At 43.1% G+C, this 20,524-nt stretch overlaps 1 protein-coding gene across 1 annotated transcript in view; it reads right to left on the bottom strand.

The window, feature by feature from the left end:
* The window catches only part of LOC124721321 (proto-oncogene tyrosine-protein kinase ROS), a 566,425-nt gene that overhangs the window by 362,607 nt on the left and 183,294 nt on the right, over positions 1–20,524 (bottom strand). The window contains exon 2 of the mRNA XM_047246233.1: positions 15,312–15,368. Within this exon, the coding sequence (XP_047102189.1) occupies positions 15,312–15,368 (57 nt within the window). The remainder of the gene's footprint in view (positions 1–15,311; positions 15,369–20,524) is intronic.

Raw genomic sequence — 20,524 nt, 5'->3', positions numbered from 1 at the left:
CTCAATTGGAAACAAGTCCAGAGATTGTGCTTGCCAAGGTAGTTGCTGCACGTCTTGCAGAGCAGTTGAGTTTCACGGACAGTGTGAGGGCGAGCATTATCCTGTTGGAACAACGCATCATCTTTCTGCTGCAAGAACGGCAAAATAACGGGTCCAACAACATTCTTCACGTACCGAGCGCTGGTTAGCGTCCCATCCAGAAACACCAAAGGTGAACGAGAGTTGTAGCTTATCGCACTCCAGACCAAGAGCCTGGGATGTGGCCAATGTGTCTTGGACGAATGCATTCTACGAGATAGTCCTCACTAGGTCTACGTCGTACACGCAAACGACCATCACTTGCATGCAGGAAGAATCTGTTTTCATCGCTGAAGACCACGACGGGCCATTCCATCTTCCAAGTGATCCTCTGACGGCACCACTCGAGCCGCGAACGTCGATGCTGTGGCGTGAATGAAGGAGGAGCTACACTCATCTGTGCCCGTAGTCTCGCTGCTAATAGCCGGTTTGCAACAATTCGTGTTGACTCGTATAGGCTGACAAGCCCTCTTATCTGTCCTGTGGTAGCTGTACAATCTGCCAATGCTGCCCTTAGAATACGATGATCTTTGCGGACGTCTGTGCTGCGTGGATGTCCAGAACCTCATCTACGGGTGTGAGGATGTTCAATAGCAGCATCGTTGCACAACTGAAGCAGCACGTCCATCTTGTGCGGCAGTTCTGCGAAAGGACCATCCCGCCACTCGGAAGGCCACAATTGGCTTTAGGAAGCACGAGTGCGTCTCTGTGACATGGTTAACTGTCTGCCTCAGACGCTTACACCACAATGAGTCTTTTGGGGCTGAGCATTCCCTGTTAAAGGGTAACCATGATCAGTACATCTACTATCCCATAAGTGGCATTTGCCGTCATCGGATCAAAATCGACGTCGTCTTTCCAGGTGTACTATTTTTTTCCAGTAGTGTATATTCAGCTGCTATCATGTACCCGCACCCAAAATATTAATCGTAGTGTTCCGCTTCCAGTGAAGTTACATGTCCCTATTACATTACTAACAACCTAACATCAAGTTTTGGACATCAGTTTTATTACAAAGACGGTACATTTAACTATAAGAGGTTGTAAGAAAACGCTGGAAGATCTACATAGGGATATTTTTCCCCAAAACCATGCAATTCAGAGTTATGTTAATTTAATTTATTAAAGTAACCTGATTCATACAGAACATTGCAAATCATGCGTAAGATATTTATATGTTGAGACTTCACATACGAATAGTGAATTTAAAGTCTTGCCGACATCTGGCTCAATAGAGCTGGCAAATTAAATTCCGGTGGATTGACTCCATCCCTGAAGTGCAATTCTGGATGGTTTGCATAATACCCAGCGGCGGCTGCCATAACTTTTCCAGTGGACTCAAAACGTTTTCCCGCTACAGGGGACGTCAGAGGATGCCAAATCTGATGAATGAGGTGTATGTGCCAACAATTCGTATTCCAAATTCCTCTGTTCGTAATTCCTCAGGTTTACTCTTTGTGCCCAGCTGCACTGCCCAGATGAAAGTGTTCTTTTTTTCCTTTTGTAATCTGTTTCTGCACTGAGGTATTTTTTCATCCACCTAATCTAGAATACTGGCATAGCATTCATAGTTAGCACCAGATCGCTGCGCTCCATACATAATGTTGTCTAAATTTATGAGTTATTGTTTTATTCTTTGCATGATAATCAAAGGGAGGAATTAATTTTGTCTCCCGTAATACACTGCTCATAAATTTACCAACAGATGAAATAGACGTCGCCCTTTTTGATGCAGAGCACCTCTACCTACCCTTCATTTGGACTGCTGTTCCGTCTATGGCGTGAAGTGGTGGACCCATATACACTGTGTGATCAAAAGTATCCGGACACCTGGCTGAAAATTACTTAACAAGTTCGTGGCGCCCTCCATCGGTAATGCTGGAATTCAATATGGTGCTGGCCCACCCTTGATGACAGCTTCCACTCTCGCAAGCATACTTTCAATAAGGTGCTAGAAGGTTTCTTGGGGAATGGCAGCCCATTCTTCACGGAGTGCTGCACTGAGGAGAGGTACCGATGTCGTTCGGTGAGGCCAGGCGCGAAGTCGGCGCTCCAAAACATCTCTAAGGCGATCTATAGGGTTCAGATCAGGACTCTGTGCAGGATAGTCCATTACAGGGATGTTATTGTCATGAACCACTCCGCCACAGACCGTGCATTATGAAAAGGTGCTCGATCGTGTTGAAAGATGCAATCGCCATCCCCGAATTGCTCTTCAACAATGGGAAGCAAGAAGATGCTTAAAACATCAATGTGCTGTGCTGTGATAGTGCCACGCAAAACAACAGCCGGTGCAAGCCCCTCCATGAAAAACACGACCACACCATAACACCACCGCCTCCGAATTTTATTGTGGCACTACACACGCTGACAGATGACGTTCACCGGCAATTCGCCATAGCCATACCCTGTCATCGGATCGCCACATTGTGTACCGTGATTCGTCACTCAACACAACGTTTTTCTACTGTTCAATCGTCCAATGTTTACGCTCCTTAGACCAAACGAGGCATCTTTTGGCATTTACCGTCGTGATGTGTGGCTTATAAGCAGCCGCTCGACCATGAAATCCAAGTTTTGTCACCTCCCGCCTAACTGTCATAGTACTTGCAGTGGATCCTGATGCAGTTTGGAATTCCTGTGTGATGGTCTGGATTGACGTCTGCCTATTACACATTAAGACTCTCTTGAACTGTCGGCAGTCGCTGTCAGTCAACAGACGAGGTCGGCCTGTACTCTTTTGTGCTGAATGTATCCCTTTAGGTTACCACTTCACTATCACAACGGAAACAGTGGACCTAGGGATGTTTAGAAGCATGGAAATCTCGCGTACAGACGTATGACACAAGTGAGACCCAATCACCTGACCACTTTCGAAGTCCGTGAGTTTCGCGGAGCGCCTCATTCTGCTCTCTCACGATGTCTAATGACTACTGAGGTCGCTGGTGTGGAGTACCTGGCAGTAGGTGGCAGCACAATGCACCTAATATGAAAAAACGTATGCTTTTGGGGGTGTCCAGATACTATTGGTCACATAGTGTGTCATGCGAAGTATCATATGGGCTCGCCAAATTAGTTGTCGTTTCTCCTATACCACACAAAATTTGACTCTGTGAAGCAAAATTGCAAGCTGATACGGTGCTGGTTCACTTTCGTAGCTCAGTGGTCAGCTTAGATAGTTACTATTCTGAAGACCCGGGTGCGATTCCTGATACTGAGACGGATTCTTCCTTTGTGGGAGGGCTGGTGTGGGGTGTACTCAGTCTCGTGACGCGAACTAACGAGATACTTGACCGAATAGTAGCGGCACAGAGGTCTATAAAGTCTGCAAAACGGTCAGGAGAGCGGAATGCTGACCACATGCCCCTACATACCGCATTACAATGTCACAGCAAGGTAGAGAATGGCCGGTAGACATCCCGTGGGTCTTCACGGCCTGGCAAAGAGCTTTTTGACGCACTGCTTAACATGGTAGCTTGCATCGGTAAGAAATATAATAATGTAAGGAAGAGGTATGCGATAGTAAATGATTTCCAGTCGAAGACGTGGATTTAGGAATGATCCTTATTCAATGAAAAGGAGGCTTTCACACACAAGCTCAACTAAAACAATAATAAATCTGTCGGCCAATGTTCATCTCATTATCTGACGAGCGTTGCAAACTTTTATTTTCCCGTTTGTCCCCCAGGTCCTTGTTGACGGTTCATAGTGGACCGATGCCTCTATGCATGAGGGTAGATTAACTGAAATTCTAAAATTAACTTGACATTTATAATCAGGAAAAGTGATTACTTGCGCACTATCGTCTCAGCGCTTGGCATGACACGGCAGGAAAGATACTTTTGGCCGAATCGTGAGTGACTCTTATACTGGGAAAACTATAGTGAACAGTGACGCATCGTCGTGAGGGTTTTCGTATTTTGTGGAGAATTACCGGTACTATGTCGTACTCAGCCGCGCGGTGTGGCCGCGTGGTTGGAGGCGTCATGAATAGCGCGTAGCCTCCCGCCGGAAGTTCGAGTCCTCCCTCGGGCATGGGTGTGTTTGTTGTTTTTAGCATCAGTTAGTTTAAGTAGTGTGTAAGTCTAGGGACCAATGACCTCAGCAGTTTGGTCCCTTAGAAATTCACACACATTTGAACATTATGTTGTACTTACTTCGACGCCGAGGTCCGGAGGTTCGAGTCTTCCCTCGGGCATGGGTGTGTGTGTTTGTCCTTAGGATAATTTAGGTTAAGTAGTGTGTAAGCTTAGGGATTGATGACCTTAGCAGTTAAGTTCCATAAGATTTCACACACATTTGAACATTTTTTGAACAACGCCGAGGTCATTAGAGACGGAGCTATAGCTCGGTTGGACAAATATGGCTCTTTTGTAGGTGCCATTACAACACTGCTTCAAATACTTCAGTGGATCCAAAGGAGCTATGTGCAGCTAACGGATGGGGATTTGAGCCCCTTTCCGGCCGCGGTGACCGAGAGGTTCTAGGCGCTTCAGTCCGGAACGGCGCTGCTGCTACGGTCGCAGGTTCGAATCCTACCTCGGGCATGGATGTGTGTGATGTCCTTAGGTTAGTTAGGTTTAAGTAGTTCTAAGTCCCATAGTGCTCAGAGCCATTTTTGAGGCCCTTGAGAAACTACTACTCAGACGAAGCTAAATCAAAGCAAACCGCGTTCTGAACCACATGGGCAGGCCGGGACCGATCGACCGCCATGTCATCCTCTGCCAATGGAGTCATTCGGATACCGTATGGTACTCCGGCCGGTGTCGACTTTGCTGGCCTTGGAGCCGCCATTTTCTCAGTCAAGTAGCTCCTCAATTGGCATCAACAGCTGAGTGCACGCCCTCCCACTAAGTAAAAATCCCTGGCAGTATCAGCTATCGAACCCGGGTTCTCCGCATGGCAGTCAGACACGCTGATCACCGCTGACCACATTAAAAAAAAGTTTTCCCATCTTCCCTTCTAGCCCATCTCTTTCCAAAAATGCCCTCCATGCCTAGCTTCTACGCCATATCCTACGATTTCTTAAGGCATAAAGTGTAATACTCGTCTTCAACGAAATAAACAAACACTGTTCCTCGCCGAACCCAACAGAAAAGCTCCTTCCCAAGGTTCAAACATGATACCTCTTCCGAAACAAACATTACTACTCCTTCAAGAGAATAATACACCTCTTCTGCAGAAGGGAAGTTTTTTTTCTTTTACAACAATCCAAAATCCTCTTCTAGAGGCCAATAAGCTTCCTCTTCTAAAAAAAGAAAAACTGCTTCTCTTCCAAAACAAGGACCGCTTCTATTCTAAAATAAACTAGACTTCTCTTATTTGCCCAAACCAGACGAGTCTCCTTTTTCAGATCAGTGCTTCTTTTCTACGTGAACAAGACACCTATTCTAACCATAAACAAGGTTCCTATTATAGAACAACCAAAACTTCCTCTCTAAGACTACCACGCTTTTCTTGTAAACTAACAGTTCTCCACTTTGAGAACGAATAAACAAACTCCTGTTCTAAAGTGAATCCTTCTGCTTTATCTAGAACAAAAAAGGCATCTCTCCTGAAACAAACCAGGATCATCGTTCCATACGAACGAGACTGCTGTAAATCAAACAAGAATTTGTTCTAGAAGATAGAAGGCTCCCCTTCTGGAAGAACCAAAACTCTGTTCAATAACATGGATCAGTATAACAGTACAGCGCTCAAACAATTGGCAAAATTATGTTTGTATTTCGAGCATTGCAGCAGTTTGTTGTGCTCCACTATCAGGTAATACCGGTAATCTTCGAGACTGAATACGGATTTCTTGCTAATTTAGAAGTTGGTATAACTGGCTATGAGCCAGATAAATGCATTGGTTTCCGTTCTTGGATAAAAGAACTTTTCCAGGAATAGAACCGTAGTACGTGGATAGCGAAGTACGCGTTAAGCTTACCTTTTTATTTCGTCCCCCGCCAAATGTCATACTTCTCACAGCATATTAAGCGATGACTTGTCGTATCCTCTACGTTACAACGAGTACATATTTGCGAGGGGCTAAGTCCTACTTTATATACCTTGCCGTTTGTGGGAATCTTTTGGTGGATAATCCTGTGCCACACAGATCGTGCTTTTGAATTGACCGGTGGGTTGTGGTGGTTGGCCCATATCGTTTTCCAGTCCCTACAGTTATTTTCAGTTTCAAATTTTCTCGTGTACTGTTAGCACAGCGCATTGTATATCTTCGTATTTGTTGGATATTTTTTGCAACTGATTTTTCTACATAACTATACTCCATGAAGAATGTGCGTAGGTGTCTTAGATGGGGATTTATGCGGTTCTCTACTTGATGGCTTTATCTTGTATGATTTAGCTTGTAAATCTTCTTTGAAAGTGTTGAAGATGATGAAGCATGTTGCATAGGAAGATGGTCGTACAGTCTGCTCTGATATTTACAAGTTGTAACACTCTGTTTCACAGTTCTGCACAAACCACCTAACAGATATGTTCATTCTGCGTACCATATTCGCACTGGAATTGGAAATATTTGTGCTAGATGCCATATTTTCGGCAGCGCCACATTATTTTTTACATTGTATCAAATTCTCTGAGGGAATACCTTTGCAGTCTCCCGCGTATAGCTCACAGCCATATTCTCCTGTTGACTGCGCTAGCGCGCTGTAGATGTTCTGTGAAAAGCGGGCATAAAGTGCGCGTCATTTATGTTGGCGGCCGAGTTTAGGTTCGTTCTGCGCATCTGACGTCACAAAACACAGTCAGCCAATGAACAGAGAACGACGTTGCCAGATCTCGACTGCAGTGCATAGCATGGACGAGTGTCTTCAGTTTTAGAAACGTTCAGTCATAAATAAAGTAATAGAACAAAAGCGATGTCTTGATAGCAGACTTTCTTTTATAGAAAGTTTGGAAAAAGCATTCTTTTTACCAATTGCTTCATATTCTATTAATTAATTAAACCAAACAAGCAATAAGACTCCTAATTCAGGCGATAGCAAGGAAAGGTGCTTGTATCAATTTCACGAACCGCTTTTTCGCAATAAAGAACAGCAGTAATTGTTTATTTCCTATTGTACTTCGCCGAAGCGTGAGTAATTCACAGTCATACCAACAGTGTTTGTCAGTATTTTGTGTGACGTGTTACAGTCCTCATGGCATTCTGTCGTCAGACGTGCTGTGTTAGTGTAACAGTGAAGGTGTTGGGCTTCTGAGTGAGCCGGCATGGTAGCTCAGCGTGTTCGGACAGAGGGTTACGTATCCTCTGTAATAAAAAAACTGAGTTAATCGATCATCAACGAACTTAATCGGATGTCTTACGACGTCCGCTCCAAGTAGATACAACGAACAAACGCGGACAAAATGAGAATTAAAAAAAAAAAAAAGTGAAAGGTTAAGAGTTCAAACCTTGTGCACTGCTTAATATTTACATTATTTAAAAACAATATCGAAGTGCCTTACTTCACGAATTATGTTCGTTTGAATGCAATTTTTTTGAAATTTCTAGTGCTTTGTCTCTTCATTAACCCTTTAGCTGCTGCAGACACGTGCTCTCCGCATTCCGCGCTGTGCGCGATTTTGTCATCACTGCACTGCTCGCCTGTGCAGACACATGGTGTTCCCACTGCTTTGACACACTTATCATTCGATTTCACAAAATCTATTTGGCCCAAAAATTTGATTTTTACACGTCTTCCTGACTGATGCCTTCCCCCCATAAATGACTTAATTTTGTTTCGATGTTCAACGCAGTTATTATGCAGCATTACATGTAGTAATTTTATATGAAATTTAGGTATCTTGTCCACATTTCATTCTCAACATCGTGGCAACTAAAATCGACCATACGGAAAGTATACTCTATGGATTTTTTCCTCTGCAAACTCTTCAAAATTTTGTGCAATGGTTTACTATATTTAATGCTACATAATAACTGCGTTGAACATCGAAACAAAATTAAGTCATTTATGGGGGGAAGGTATCAGTCAAGAAGACATGTAAAAATCTAATTTTTGGGCCAAATAGTTTTTGTGGAATCGAATGACAAGAGTGTCAAAGCAGTCGGAACACGATGTGTCTGCACAGGCGAGCAGTGCAGTGACAGAATCGCGCACAGCGCGGAATGCAGGGAACACGTCTTTGTAGCAGCGAAAGGGTTAATGCGGCCGTGGTGGCTTTATTTCATGAACTGCGCGCTCCCCCCTAAACGTAAGCTAGCGAACTATGCTATACTATGGCGCTGCTTCTATTGGCGCGTGCGTCGTGTGCAACTGGCAACGCAGCAATCTCCCGCGTCTGGGCGGGCATGCGCGAGCCGCCAAGATAAAAGAACTGAACTATAGTATCTTCATAGTCTCAGAGGCTCCTATCCAATCAGTTATAATGCTATTTGCGTCAGGCCCTATATTCATAATTCTAGATTTTCGTATGTTTTAATGCTGCAGCAGAGCCTTTGCAGAAGCTGCCAAATAGTTCCCGGATATTTGCTATAACTTTGTTGTGTATTGCTAATACGCTGACATCCTCAGCGTAAGCACACACTGTTAATTTTTCTCCTTGATGTGGCAGCTAAATAGTTTCTCGGTGAATAGTTGCAAGTAACGGCTCTAAAGCACAAGCGATCAATAACAAGAACAATGGCCAAGCCCTGTCTGACCGAAAGGTTTATCTTGGTCAGTTTGCTTATGATTCCGTTTATCTGAATTCTTGACGAGACGTCATGTATTACCGCGAGAATGACATTGCATAATTCTTCAAATAAACCCATTTTTCAGAGTCTTTACTTAGGTAATTATGGTTTATACGATCAAATATTTTGTGAAAATAAAGCGACAGAATTGCCGATTTAACGTTAGCAGCATGCAAAACTGCTACCGCAACTCTGAATGATAGCGCATGAATGATAGAACGTTTGTTCCCAACACAGGTCCGATATTTGGCGAAAAGTTCTTTTGATAAGGGTTTCATTCTTCCCGCAAATATCTTAAAATCAAGATTAAGTGGAGTTAATGGTCTATATTTTTCGATGTTTTCCTTTTCAGCCTCTTTAGGAATCGTGGCTATAAGCCCTTCTCGAATTTCAGCAGGAACGTGACTCGTATGTAGCATCTGATTACTCATTGCTGTATATAGATTTTTCAGTATATCCCAATATTACACACAAAATTCTAAGTGTATGTCGTCAGGGCCAAATGTCTTTTTCTTGGAGCTCCTTTTGATGACGTCGAACACCTCTTGCTCGGTGATTTGCTCCAAGGATGCATTTTCATCTTCTCTGACACCTTCCTTAAAGGAAGTTTATCATCTTTTTGGCTTCGTTCTCGTCTGTCAGTTATTCTACGTATAATTTTGACAGATCTTCTGCCATTTTCTTCAGTATTTATCACTGGGTCGTGACACTTCTTCCATCAGATATTTTTATTTCGGATATCAATTTTCTCTTCGCGTTACGCCTTTCTTGGACGACATGGTAAGTAGTAGAAGTTTGGGGTTGTGTTATGGAATATTCTCTAGCACTCACCTGGTATCCAAACATTTCCTTCCCTATAAGTCTGACTAGTTTCGCCTTTATTTTCATAATATCTTTTGAATATTTAGTAATGTCATTTTTCTTGTATAAGTCTCTCAGGACGTGGAACAGAAGTTCTGTTTAACTGTTTTCGCATTCGCATATAGTTCGAGCCGAATGCATTAATGATCTTCTGATTTTTGGTTTCGCGTATTTTATCCACTATTGTGTTATATTTGCGTAGCTTTCCATCTGCCTTCTGCATTGTTACCAGTGACGCTGTACGTCATAGAGATAACCGTCGTGACATACCTCCTAGGTATCACTAAACCTTTATTGTAAATAAGGTTGCCAAATTTTTCGCTACGCTTGCAGTTCGGGGCTGATCTTCCGTCAACAAAACACAGTTGAAATCTCCTGCTATAATAATGTCGTCATAAGGCGATACTAGTATGCTGAGCGAGCGAGGTGGCGCAGTGGTTAGCACACTGGACTCGCATTCGGGAGGACGACGGTTCAATCCCGTCTCTGGCCATCCTGATTTAGGTTTTCCGTGATTTCCCTAAATCGTTTCAGGCGAATGCCGAGATGGTTCCTTTGAAAGGGCACGGCCGATTTCCTTCCCAATCCTTCCTTAACCCGAGCTTGCGCTCCGTCTCTAATGACCTCGTTGTCGACGGGACGTTAAACGCTAACCACCACCACTAGTATGCTGAGTGTTTCAGTTTTATCGAAGTGTTTCCGCTTGTTTTTGAGACCGATGTGCTGAATTTCCAGAAGATTCGACCGCTATAAATATTCTGGCGATTTAGATTTATTTTACAGCGGTAAGCGCTGTGATCCGAAAAACATAGTAGCCGAATTTCTGTTCCAGTCAGTTTAGACGGTATGTTGCGGGACATGTACATGCGGTCTAGCTTGCAGGCTGATTGGTCTGTTACTGATGTGTACCCGGGATGCCATCGTGACATATTTCCTAGGTATCCCTAAATCTTAATTGTAAATAAGGTAGTCAAATTTTTCGCTATGGTTGCAATTCGGGACTGATCTTCCGGTGACAAAACACAGTTGAAATCTCCTGCTATAATAAGGTCGTCATAAGGCAATCCTAGTATGCTGATTGTTTCAGTTTTATCGAAGTGTTTCCGTGGTTCCCTGTTTTGATTTACGGGTGGCGTGTACAAATTAACAGTGCGTATTCCTGTTATTACACAAAATATGCCTCGGCCATTGTCAGGAAATTTAAGTTGCGTCACTTCAATGCCTTCTTTGTTTATTATAGCAATTCCAGCGGCGCAGCTGTTCCAGAAGATTTGAATTGTTTCATATCTGTATATTTTATTTAGCTATCGTGGAATAACTTCTTGCACTAAAGTTATGTATCGGCCGCCGCTGCATTTTACTTCACGTTCGCTTTGTGTTCTGCAGATACTGCCACAGGGCCACAGAGGCGGACACTCCTGGAACACCCGGGATAAAGTGGTGTCTACAAGATTTTGGGCTTTTCCAGCTTCGTATCATTTCGAAAGACGGTCCCCAGTAACTGAACGACGTCACATCTAGTCAAATATCGCTGATATGATACTCAAAGAATATGGAGGAAGTTCACAGGACATTTGTTGATGCTTTGATTCAGCTGGGCCGGCCGCGGTGGTCTAGCGGTTCTGGCGCTGCAGTCCGGATCCGCGGGACTGCTACGGTCGCAGGTTCGAATCCTGCCTCGGGCATGGGTGTGTGTGATGTCCTTAGGTTAGTTAGGTTTAAGTAGTTCTAAGTTCTAGGGGACTTATGACCTAAGCTGTTGAGTCCCATAGTGCTCAGAGCCATTTGAACCATTTTTTTGATTCAGCTGGAAACCGTTCTATCAAACATTTGCAATGAGTTACTTTCATGTAAACGGCAGCACTACGTGTGAGTTATCTCCACCCAACCTTACTAATTCACATATGATGTTTGAAAGCGGGTTGCCGTTTAACGCAGTTTGTACGGGAGTAATTATAGTGATTACGGATCAGGTGCTGTGAATAGCTGCAGAACTGAGACAAGTAGAACTCTCGACTATGAAAAACGCGAAAAACGGCGTTTCACAGCTCACTGTCGGCCAAAGCGAAAACTGAGAGGATGGCGTGCATTATGTACAGCAAATTCAGTAAGGTATCTCATTCGTGTATTAAGAATTTCTTCGCACACTTGATTAAGACAAAGGAAATGCACAGGTCAGAAGCTTAAAAAGAAAGCACGAAGTCTGCGCCTACGAGTTTAGCTCCCTTCTGTTGAAGGGTGCTTCGTTAGTTCCCCTTGCCGAGTCACTTCACCCAATTACCACAACTACTCGTACTGGACAAGTGCGGGCTCCGTGTCATCGCCCTTGTTTCGAATTAGACAACGAGAACAATCTGTCTGAGAGTCATGGAGCGATAAATTTCCAGTGAAGAATATTTCGACTTTTGGTATACGTTTCGCAAGAAGACTGTACAAGGCCCTGTACAGCGAAGCAACACTTCCCAGCTTCGACAAGCTGTGTTTGAGTGCTTTGCTTATGCAAAATAGCCATCCCACTCGCCTCAGCTGATTTTCGTATCTCTAACGCACTGGGTGGAAAGAGGTTTCTTTCTGTGAAAGTCATCTGCCATGCCGTGTGTGAGGGGCAGTTATTTATTTGCATGTTCCGTGGATCGTATTTGCGACGCCTCGCTGCATTAGGGAACGTATCAGAAGGCTACAAATGAGGTACATTTTCTGCCCAAAAACATGGCTTCAGTTGGTTATTTAGATTAATGGATATTTATTTTAATCTGCGATAAGGTCTAAGAAACGTAATCCGACCAAACAAAGATATTATCTATCCATAAACTAATGTATGGCGTAAGAGGAGCTGTCAAGCAGCAATGATATCGATTCCTTTTGAAAAGTTTCATTGTTTGAGAGCACTTTCCTTCACAAAGGAGGTGGTCAGTTATTCTAATGGTGGCATTCTTTGCTCTTTCCGGAGCAAGATTAAGGTCAAGTTTCGGTAATAGAGGCTATTGTGGATTGCCGACGATGAGATTACGCTGGCTAGTCCACGCGGTGAATATCGTCATCTGTAGGAAATTCATTCGCCAGAACGACTTGACACGAATGGGAAGAAACGTCTCTGCATAGAAAGTCTGGATCAACTGCACTAGAGATAAGTCATATATGTATGTGGCTGTGGTAAGCCTACCTATCTCTGTACGTGTGAGCGCTAACAATATTCCACAGACAACCAATGAAGATGTGAAGCTGCAACAGTTTGGCTCTTTCCCAGATCAGAAGCCCACCACGACCACGACACGACGACGACGACGACGACCACCACCACCACCACCACCACCACCACCAAATTGGTCGCTTTTCAAAATTCCCTTATCATTCTATCGGTTACTGCTTTAGTTTCAGATGCATGTGCGAAGGCAGAAATTGATCTGTGGAAATCAAATTCCTCCGTTCTTTGATGGTACGACTGAAACACTGGGGATATAATGCACCAGTCTTTATCATACCCATTCGCTTAGGGAAGAACGTATTTTCTATGAAGATAGCTCAATTCAGTTTCGCAGGAAAATCTTACAAGGGGACCATGAGACCTGTTAATCACAGATTTTGATGGGTCTTAGACATGTTGTAGAAAGACCTGTAGTGGGAACTTAGCTATCGGCTTTTCCGTTTCCGGGAAAATCGATGTCGAAGTGTTAGTTATGTGCATCTCCTATATCTGTAATGTTACCGCTGTTTCGGTCAGCGAGCATAGTGCAGCGAGTAAGGTTCACAGCTACGATAATTTACAACTACAATACCGATCGTTTCTACAACTAGATTACTGTGTTTTACCTGACGCCCTTCCTGTTGTTTCCTTAGATCCCTCTAACCTAAAAAACCGCCTAGTCCCTTCCCCACAGCCCCCGCTACCCGTGTAGCCGCTTCCTGTGTGCAGTGGACTTCTGACCTATTAAGCGGAACCCGGACATGATACGGGATTTGGAGTGCATATCATTAAAACAAAGTCGTTTTTCGTTGCGGCGGAATCTTCACACAGAATATCAGTCACCAACTCTCTCCTCAGAATGCGAAAATATTTTGTTCACGCTGATCTACACAGGGAGAAACGATCATCATAATAAAACAAGGGAAATTACAGCTAGCACGGAAAGATATAGATGTTCCTTTTTTCCACGCGATGTTCGAGATTGTAACAATAGGGAATTATTGTGAAAGTGCCAGGCACTTAAGTGTGATTTGCAGAGTATACATGTGGATATAGATGTAGATGCTTAAGTTTTACACAATTACGAGTATCCAGAAGTGATACTACTTCCTGATTCGCAAATTTCATTTCGTTAATAGCTTACTCTAAACGAAAATACTTGAACTGGACTTCTTCCCATACTTCCCTATCAGGAAGCAGTGACTGTTGTCTTTTTGTTACGATTCAGTAGTACGTAGTGTGTGAGCACGTAGAAAGGTCGAATATTATCTCTATTTTCGCCAGAGAGGAGACGGTGTTTGCGGAATCCTGTTTTTGCCTGCTGTGGCGTAGGGATGGGGAGTTGGGTCTCCTCCGTTTATGGTTTTGTGAAGCCTTCCCGATTAAAAGAACTTCTTAAATTTACGCACAGCTTCCTATGGTGAAATATAACTTACCTAGTGTTGTTCTCTCGTGCCTGCGGCTCCATAGCTGTTTGTCTGAAACGACATGCTATACTAAGGAAAAATCAAGTACGGTGTTCATTTGTTTCTTGAATGTGTTACAGCATTCTGAGGTGACTTGCATTTGAAATTTTTGTATGCAATGACGCAGTCCAAGTTGCCTCAGCTGCTTGATCCTCTAGGACATAAAAGTGAAGCACGTTGTGCCGTGTCATGATGAGAGCTAAATTAAAGTTCTCGCTAAAAAAATGCTTTCGAGTTTCGATACCCAGTGAGCACTTAATTGCATGCTCATTTATTCGACGATGGAGGAGTAAAGCTGAAAATTTCACAGCATGTGCCGAAATGTTACTGTTACAAGTGTAATACTTACTCTGAAGTTACGCTTGCTATCCGGGTCAGCACAATTTGAGGATGAAAGTGGGTAGCGTATACACTCATAAGAACCAAAAGCTGCTACCCAGAGCTTACACTAATGTTGTACCCTTCAAAACACTGTTAAGTGAGAGACAGAGCATACTGCTCTTCGTAAATTTTCCCACCGCAGATGACGTTAGGGCAGACACTAACAAGCAGCGATATGTAGTACTGAACCAGCTTGTGGTTAAACGATGATACGAGACGAATATCACAGAGGAGAAATGCTGGATCGTTTCTGAGGACCTTGGTTGAAATACCGATCTGATCATCTCTGCCAGTAATTTCCTTGAAATTTCACCTGAATACTGAGCTGGGCTCTTCAACTGTGTCATTCCTCCACATAACTTCTCAAATTTGTAGCTAGTGCTCAGTATCTTTCTTACCTTCTTTTTACGAAACAAGAAAGGGAAGTAATAGTTTACGTTAACACAAAAGGGAAAAAAACGAACAAGGAAAAAAAAACGAAAAACATAGAAACAATGCAGGTATACTAAGAAAATATAACAGACGCATGATATGTTAAGCATAGCCTACTGTTAGTTTAGTAAATATAACAGACGAGTGATATGTTAAGCATAATCTACTGTTAGTTTCTTTAAGTTTCCTGTGTTCAGGAAAGCAATGAAACTAATTATTTACGATACATTACCTGTTCTATTTTGCATATACTCCCGCATCCAACATCGAAATCTCCTTCAGTATCATTCTGCAACAGAACGAACAATGAGCTGAAATATAGTGTGATTTGAACTATAACACTGTTTAATGCACAATGCTGTAATTACACAACACATCGCTGAAACCTGTCCTAAAAACATGACAATTTGGCGATTTGTTGGTTGCTTCCGTCAAGTTCACTAACCGTTCTATCAAAATATGAACACCTCCGTTATTAGACACAAAAATTACAAATGGAACGTAAATAATACTTCAGGAACACTCTCGCAAACGATCGGGCAACCTAAGACATGAATGGACGTCTGAGAACATGTAGACAACATTTTGAAAGACGTTTCATGGAAGGTAAAGTTATAAAATATAACACAAGATGTGCACATTAAATTAAAATAATGAAATTGTAATATTTTTTTTGAGTTTAAATCTCACCACATAAAGTGTGCTAAATTAAAACTACTGGGCCTATTAGATACTGATGGCAAAATGGAGATAGTGTGCACTTGCGAAGCAGACAGCCATAAAACAATCTAATGTCAATATAATGTTCAACAATTTAAAAAAAAGTCAATGTAACTGACGACTGTGGCCAGGAGATTAGTACTTGTTTCTCAGTACAGGTTACCTTCTACAGTAATTGAGATGAACCCGTTGATGATGGTTAAAAACACTGAAAAACAGTAAAACTTGGTTATTTTGTTCAAAACAGCGTCCACAAAATATTTCAGGATCACAGTAGGCAGTTCAGAACCAAAGACTAGTAAAATGGCGAGGGAGGTTAATATAATACTTACATAAAGAGTTTTTAGTGTAGCCATGCAGACGAAAACAGCAAACTACTATAATGATAATTATTACTTCAGATCAGTACAGTCACAACCGAATGAAAGGAATTTCTCTTGTCATACGTTTTTCATCTTTATTTATTGCAAGGCATCTTCAGTGGCCTGGAATACATACATACTTGTGTTTAAACTATTTTGCTTTCCTCTTTGGAATTATGCATTGAGGTTACAAACAGTTCTGACACTTTCTGCTTATCTTATGTAGTGATAGTATAAATTTCTACTTACAAATTTCGTAGATGCTGGTCTACATGCGCACATTTTATCGCTGTTCTTCTTCCCTTTCCGCCATAAGAAGTTTCGTTTTCACAGCACTAGGAAATTAACGTTTGTGTATTTTATGTTAATGTTTTGGATGGAGCTGAATTTTATTACCGATTGTTGAACGTGTCTTTGTGATGTTAGTGTTCTATGCGTGTGTGTGTGTGTGTTTCGGTATGAGTAGGTGATGATGCAAAAATTGTATTTTATTGTGTTTTTTTCCGTGTGTACTCCAGACCACTGAAAATGCCTTTCAAATAATAAAGGCGAAGCACGTATGGTAAGAAAAAATGGTTTTATTCAGTTATAATTAGACGGATCTAAAGCAATAATTATCAACATAATATTACACGCAACTGAGGACTGCAAGACAACAAATACGAGGACGTGCTGAAAATTAATGCCTCCGAATGTTTTATTTAGAAACTCTTAAAGCTTTTTAAATAAAACAAATGTTATTAACCTTCTACATTTTTATTCTTCATGTTTACATATTTGTAGCTCCCTGCTGCTAGAGCGCTCCGAATTGTAGTGTGTAACATGGCGGTGTGTAAAGTAACTACGTCCGTGCGTGAGAAACAGCGTGCTATAATCGAGTTTCGAATTCGAAGCGTTCGTCCACAGATAAAGCACCCTCTCCTTCAGTATGAAAATGCCAGACCACACACGAGCGCTACGACAGCTGCAACAATCTGACGCTTTGGGTTCACCCTCGTCGATCGTTCTCCACACAATCCCGACTTGGCCCCGCACGATTTTCATCTGTTTCCAAAATTTAAAGAACACCTCCGAGATGAGGCTGTGGTTCCAATAACAAAGTCAAACCTTCTACAGTGATAGTATCAACAAACTGGTCTCTCGTTGAGAGAACAGTGTTCGTCGCAAGGGTGATTATGTTTAGAAATAAATACGTAGACAAGAAAAATAAAGATGCAGACTGACTAGAGCCCGAATTTTATATAATTACATATTCTGTTCTTTTATGTGTAGTTGCAATAGAGCATAATTTTATATATTTTAATATTATTGCGGAATTATTATACATTTTCTTAAGTCCCAAACATTTTCGTTGCATAGCAAAAAAGGAAAAAAAAGTTTTATTGCTGTGTTTCTCATACTGTCGCCAACGCAGTTATACTCAAAGCTAGACGGCGGAAGTTCGATGCAGACAACAATGACTTATTTTAAACACTTTCCTTTCTCGTTCTCAAACGCTTCACAATGTGTAACAGCCAGTTGGTTTAAATTAACCATGGCACCAGCTACATCTTCAGTGTCATCAAAGCTGAAAGCATGGATTTCTGTCGACAGTGCTTTAACCAGTGATGGTGAATTAGTCCTCTGCCAGACCTGTGATAGACGTATAGAATGTTCGATGAAATCTCAAATTGATCAAAATTTACGAAGGAATCTACATATTAGGAATAAACAACGGATTTCTTCAAAGATACAGGTTCTACTTCCACAGTTGCAGGAACAGCCTACATCATCTAACAGTGAATTTTACAAAGAACAGTGTTTTGCGTTGGTTGCAGGGAACATAGCCTCGAACAAGCTTCAGGTACCAGAATTTAAACATTTGTTACTTAAACACTCCATCCGCAACATTCCCGACGAGTCCACTGTCAGGAAGAATTACCTGGATTCTTGCTATGTTGACATAGAAAAATCAGGGTTGACATTGGGAAATACTCTATATGAATTTCTGCTGATGAGACGACGGATGCTACAGGCCGTTCCATCGCTAATCGTAACTGTGGGAAAGGTGAAATCTGAGGCTGCATCTAAACCCTATTTAATTCATTGTAAAACTCTGGAGCCAACAAATAGTTCAACACTTGCTAGATTCATTAATGAGGGACTTAGGTTCTATGGCCGAATGACATAAAAGAAGAGATGGTCCTATTGACGTGCACAGATGCAGATGGATACACGTTGAAACTGGGAAAATCGATTAATGAATTTTATACCAAATTAGTGCATATTACATGTACGGTTGATGCATTAAAACGAGGTAGACATCAGTCCGCAGGAGTAAATACACTGATACCAGCAATGGAGAAGGGTTTGTTGAATTGTCCTCATCGTGCACAACGCAACAAGTAGCAGCTACCTGATGCACCTCTGCCTCCGGAAGCCAATGATATCAGGGTGCGCAACATGGACTGAAGCTATGAATTTTTACAGTAAGCGCTTTGAAGCTGTGACATCAGTGATTGGGAACTTTTCTTATGATCCTGCAGCGCTTGTGACAAGCCCTCTCAACATTCAACAGCTCTCAAGTGATCATTTCAGTTTCATACACCACAAGTCACTTTAGCTGGCTTTCCAACTGTAACAAGAAACTGAAGACTTCAAGTATGCGTCTCCAAGAGACTGTGCGAATAATGGAAATTGCAGTTCTGGAGGTCAGCGTGGTATCAGGTGAAGCGGGTGGTGTAGTTTCCAGAAATTTGCAATCTATGATGAATAAGAGCCCGGAATACTCTAATCTTGTTATTTTGTCTCGCCTATTTAATGGTGAAATTGTAGACCACTCTGAGAATATTATTTCTAGCACAATCCTGCTTTATACATATGCACCGTTGATTTCTTGTCCGCAGCTCGTGGTCGTGCGGTAGCGTTATCGCTTCCCACGCCCGGGTTCCCGGGTTCGATTCCCGGTGGGGTCAGGGATTTTCTCTGCCTCGTGATGACTGGGTGTTGTGTGATGTCCTTAGGTTAGTTAGGTTTAAGTAGTTCTAGGGGACTGATGACCATAGATGTTAAGTCCCATAGTGCTCAGACCCATTTGAACCATTTGATTTCTTATGAAGTTGAGATATCTTCCTCTATTTAAAAGAACATATTGTCTGATAGAATATGGTGCTGGCAACAGAACGTTCGGAAAAGTATATCATAATTGACTGTGCACTCGTCCCAGAGTGACTTTAATACTTGAATAGGAGACTCTTGCATTTTAGTACTTTGTAACAGAAGTGAACTAATTAAAAATTGACATAGGTATTTGACTAATCTACCTCTGAACTTACATTTTCTAGCAATATATATATATATATACACTCCTGGAAATGGAAAAAAGAACACATTGACACCGGTGTGTCAGACCCACCATACTTGCTCCGGACACTGCGAGAGGGCTGTACAAGCAATGATCACACGCATGGCACAGTGGACACACCAGGAACCGCGGTGTTGGCCGTCGAATGGCGCTAGCTGCGCAGCATTTGTGCACCGCCGCCGTCAGTGTCAGCCAGTTTGCCGTGGCATACGGAGCTCCATCGCAGTCTTTAACACGGGTAGCATGCCGCGACAGCGTGGACGTGAACCGTATGTGCAGTTGACGGACTTTGAGCGAGGGCGTATAGTGGGCATGCGGGAGGCCGGGTGGACGTACCGCCGAATTGCTCAACACGTGGGGCGTGAGGTCTCCACAGTACATCGATGTTGTCGCCAGTGGTCGGCGGAAGGTGCACGTGCCCGTCGACCTGGGACCGGACCGCAGCGACGCGCGGATGCACGCCAAGACCGTAGGATCCTACGCAGTGCCGTAGGGGACCGCACCGCCACTTCCCAGCAAATTAGGGACACTGTTGCTCCTGGGGTATCGGCGAGGACCATTCGCAACCGTCTCCATGAAGCTGGGCTACGGTCCCGCACACCGTTAGGCCGTCTTCCGCTCACGCCCCAACATCGTGCAGCCCGCCTCCAGTGGTGTCGCGACAGGCGTGAATAGAGGGACGAATGGAGACGTGTCGTCTTCAGCGATGAGAGTCGCTTCTGCCTTGGTGCCAATGATGGTCGTATGCGTGTTTGGCGCCGTGCAGGTGAGCGCCACAATCAGGACTGCATACGACCGAGGCACACAGGGCCAACACCCGGCATCATGGTGTGGGGAGCGATCTCCTACACTGGCCGTACACCACTGGTGATCGTCGAGGGGACACTGAATAGTGCACGGTACATCCAAACCGTCATCGAACCCATCGTTCTACCATTCCTAGACCGGCAAGGGAACTTGCTGTTCCAACAGGACAATGCACGTCCGCATGTATCCCGTGCCACCCAACGTGCTCTAGAA

Source organism: Schistocerca piceifrons, chromosome X, assembly GCF_021461385.2.
Source record: "Schistocerca piceifrons isolate TAMUIC-IGC-003096 chromosome X, iqSchPice1.1, whole genome shotgun sequence".
In the NCBI taxonomy this organism is placed as follows: Eukaryota; Metazoa; Arthropoda; class Insecta; order Orthoptera; family Acrididae; genus Schistocerca; species Schistocerca piceifrons.
The sequence above is the reverse complement of the archived record's forward strand: the minus strand, read 5'-3'. Positions and strand labels throughout refer to the sequence as shown.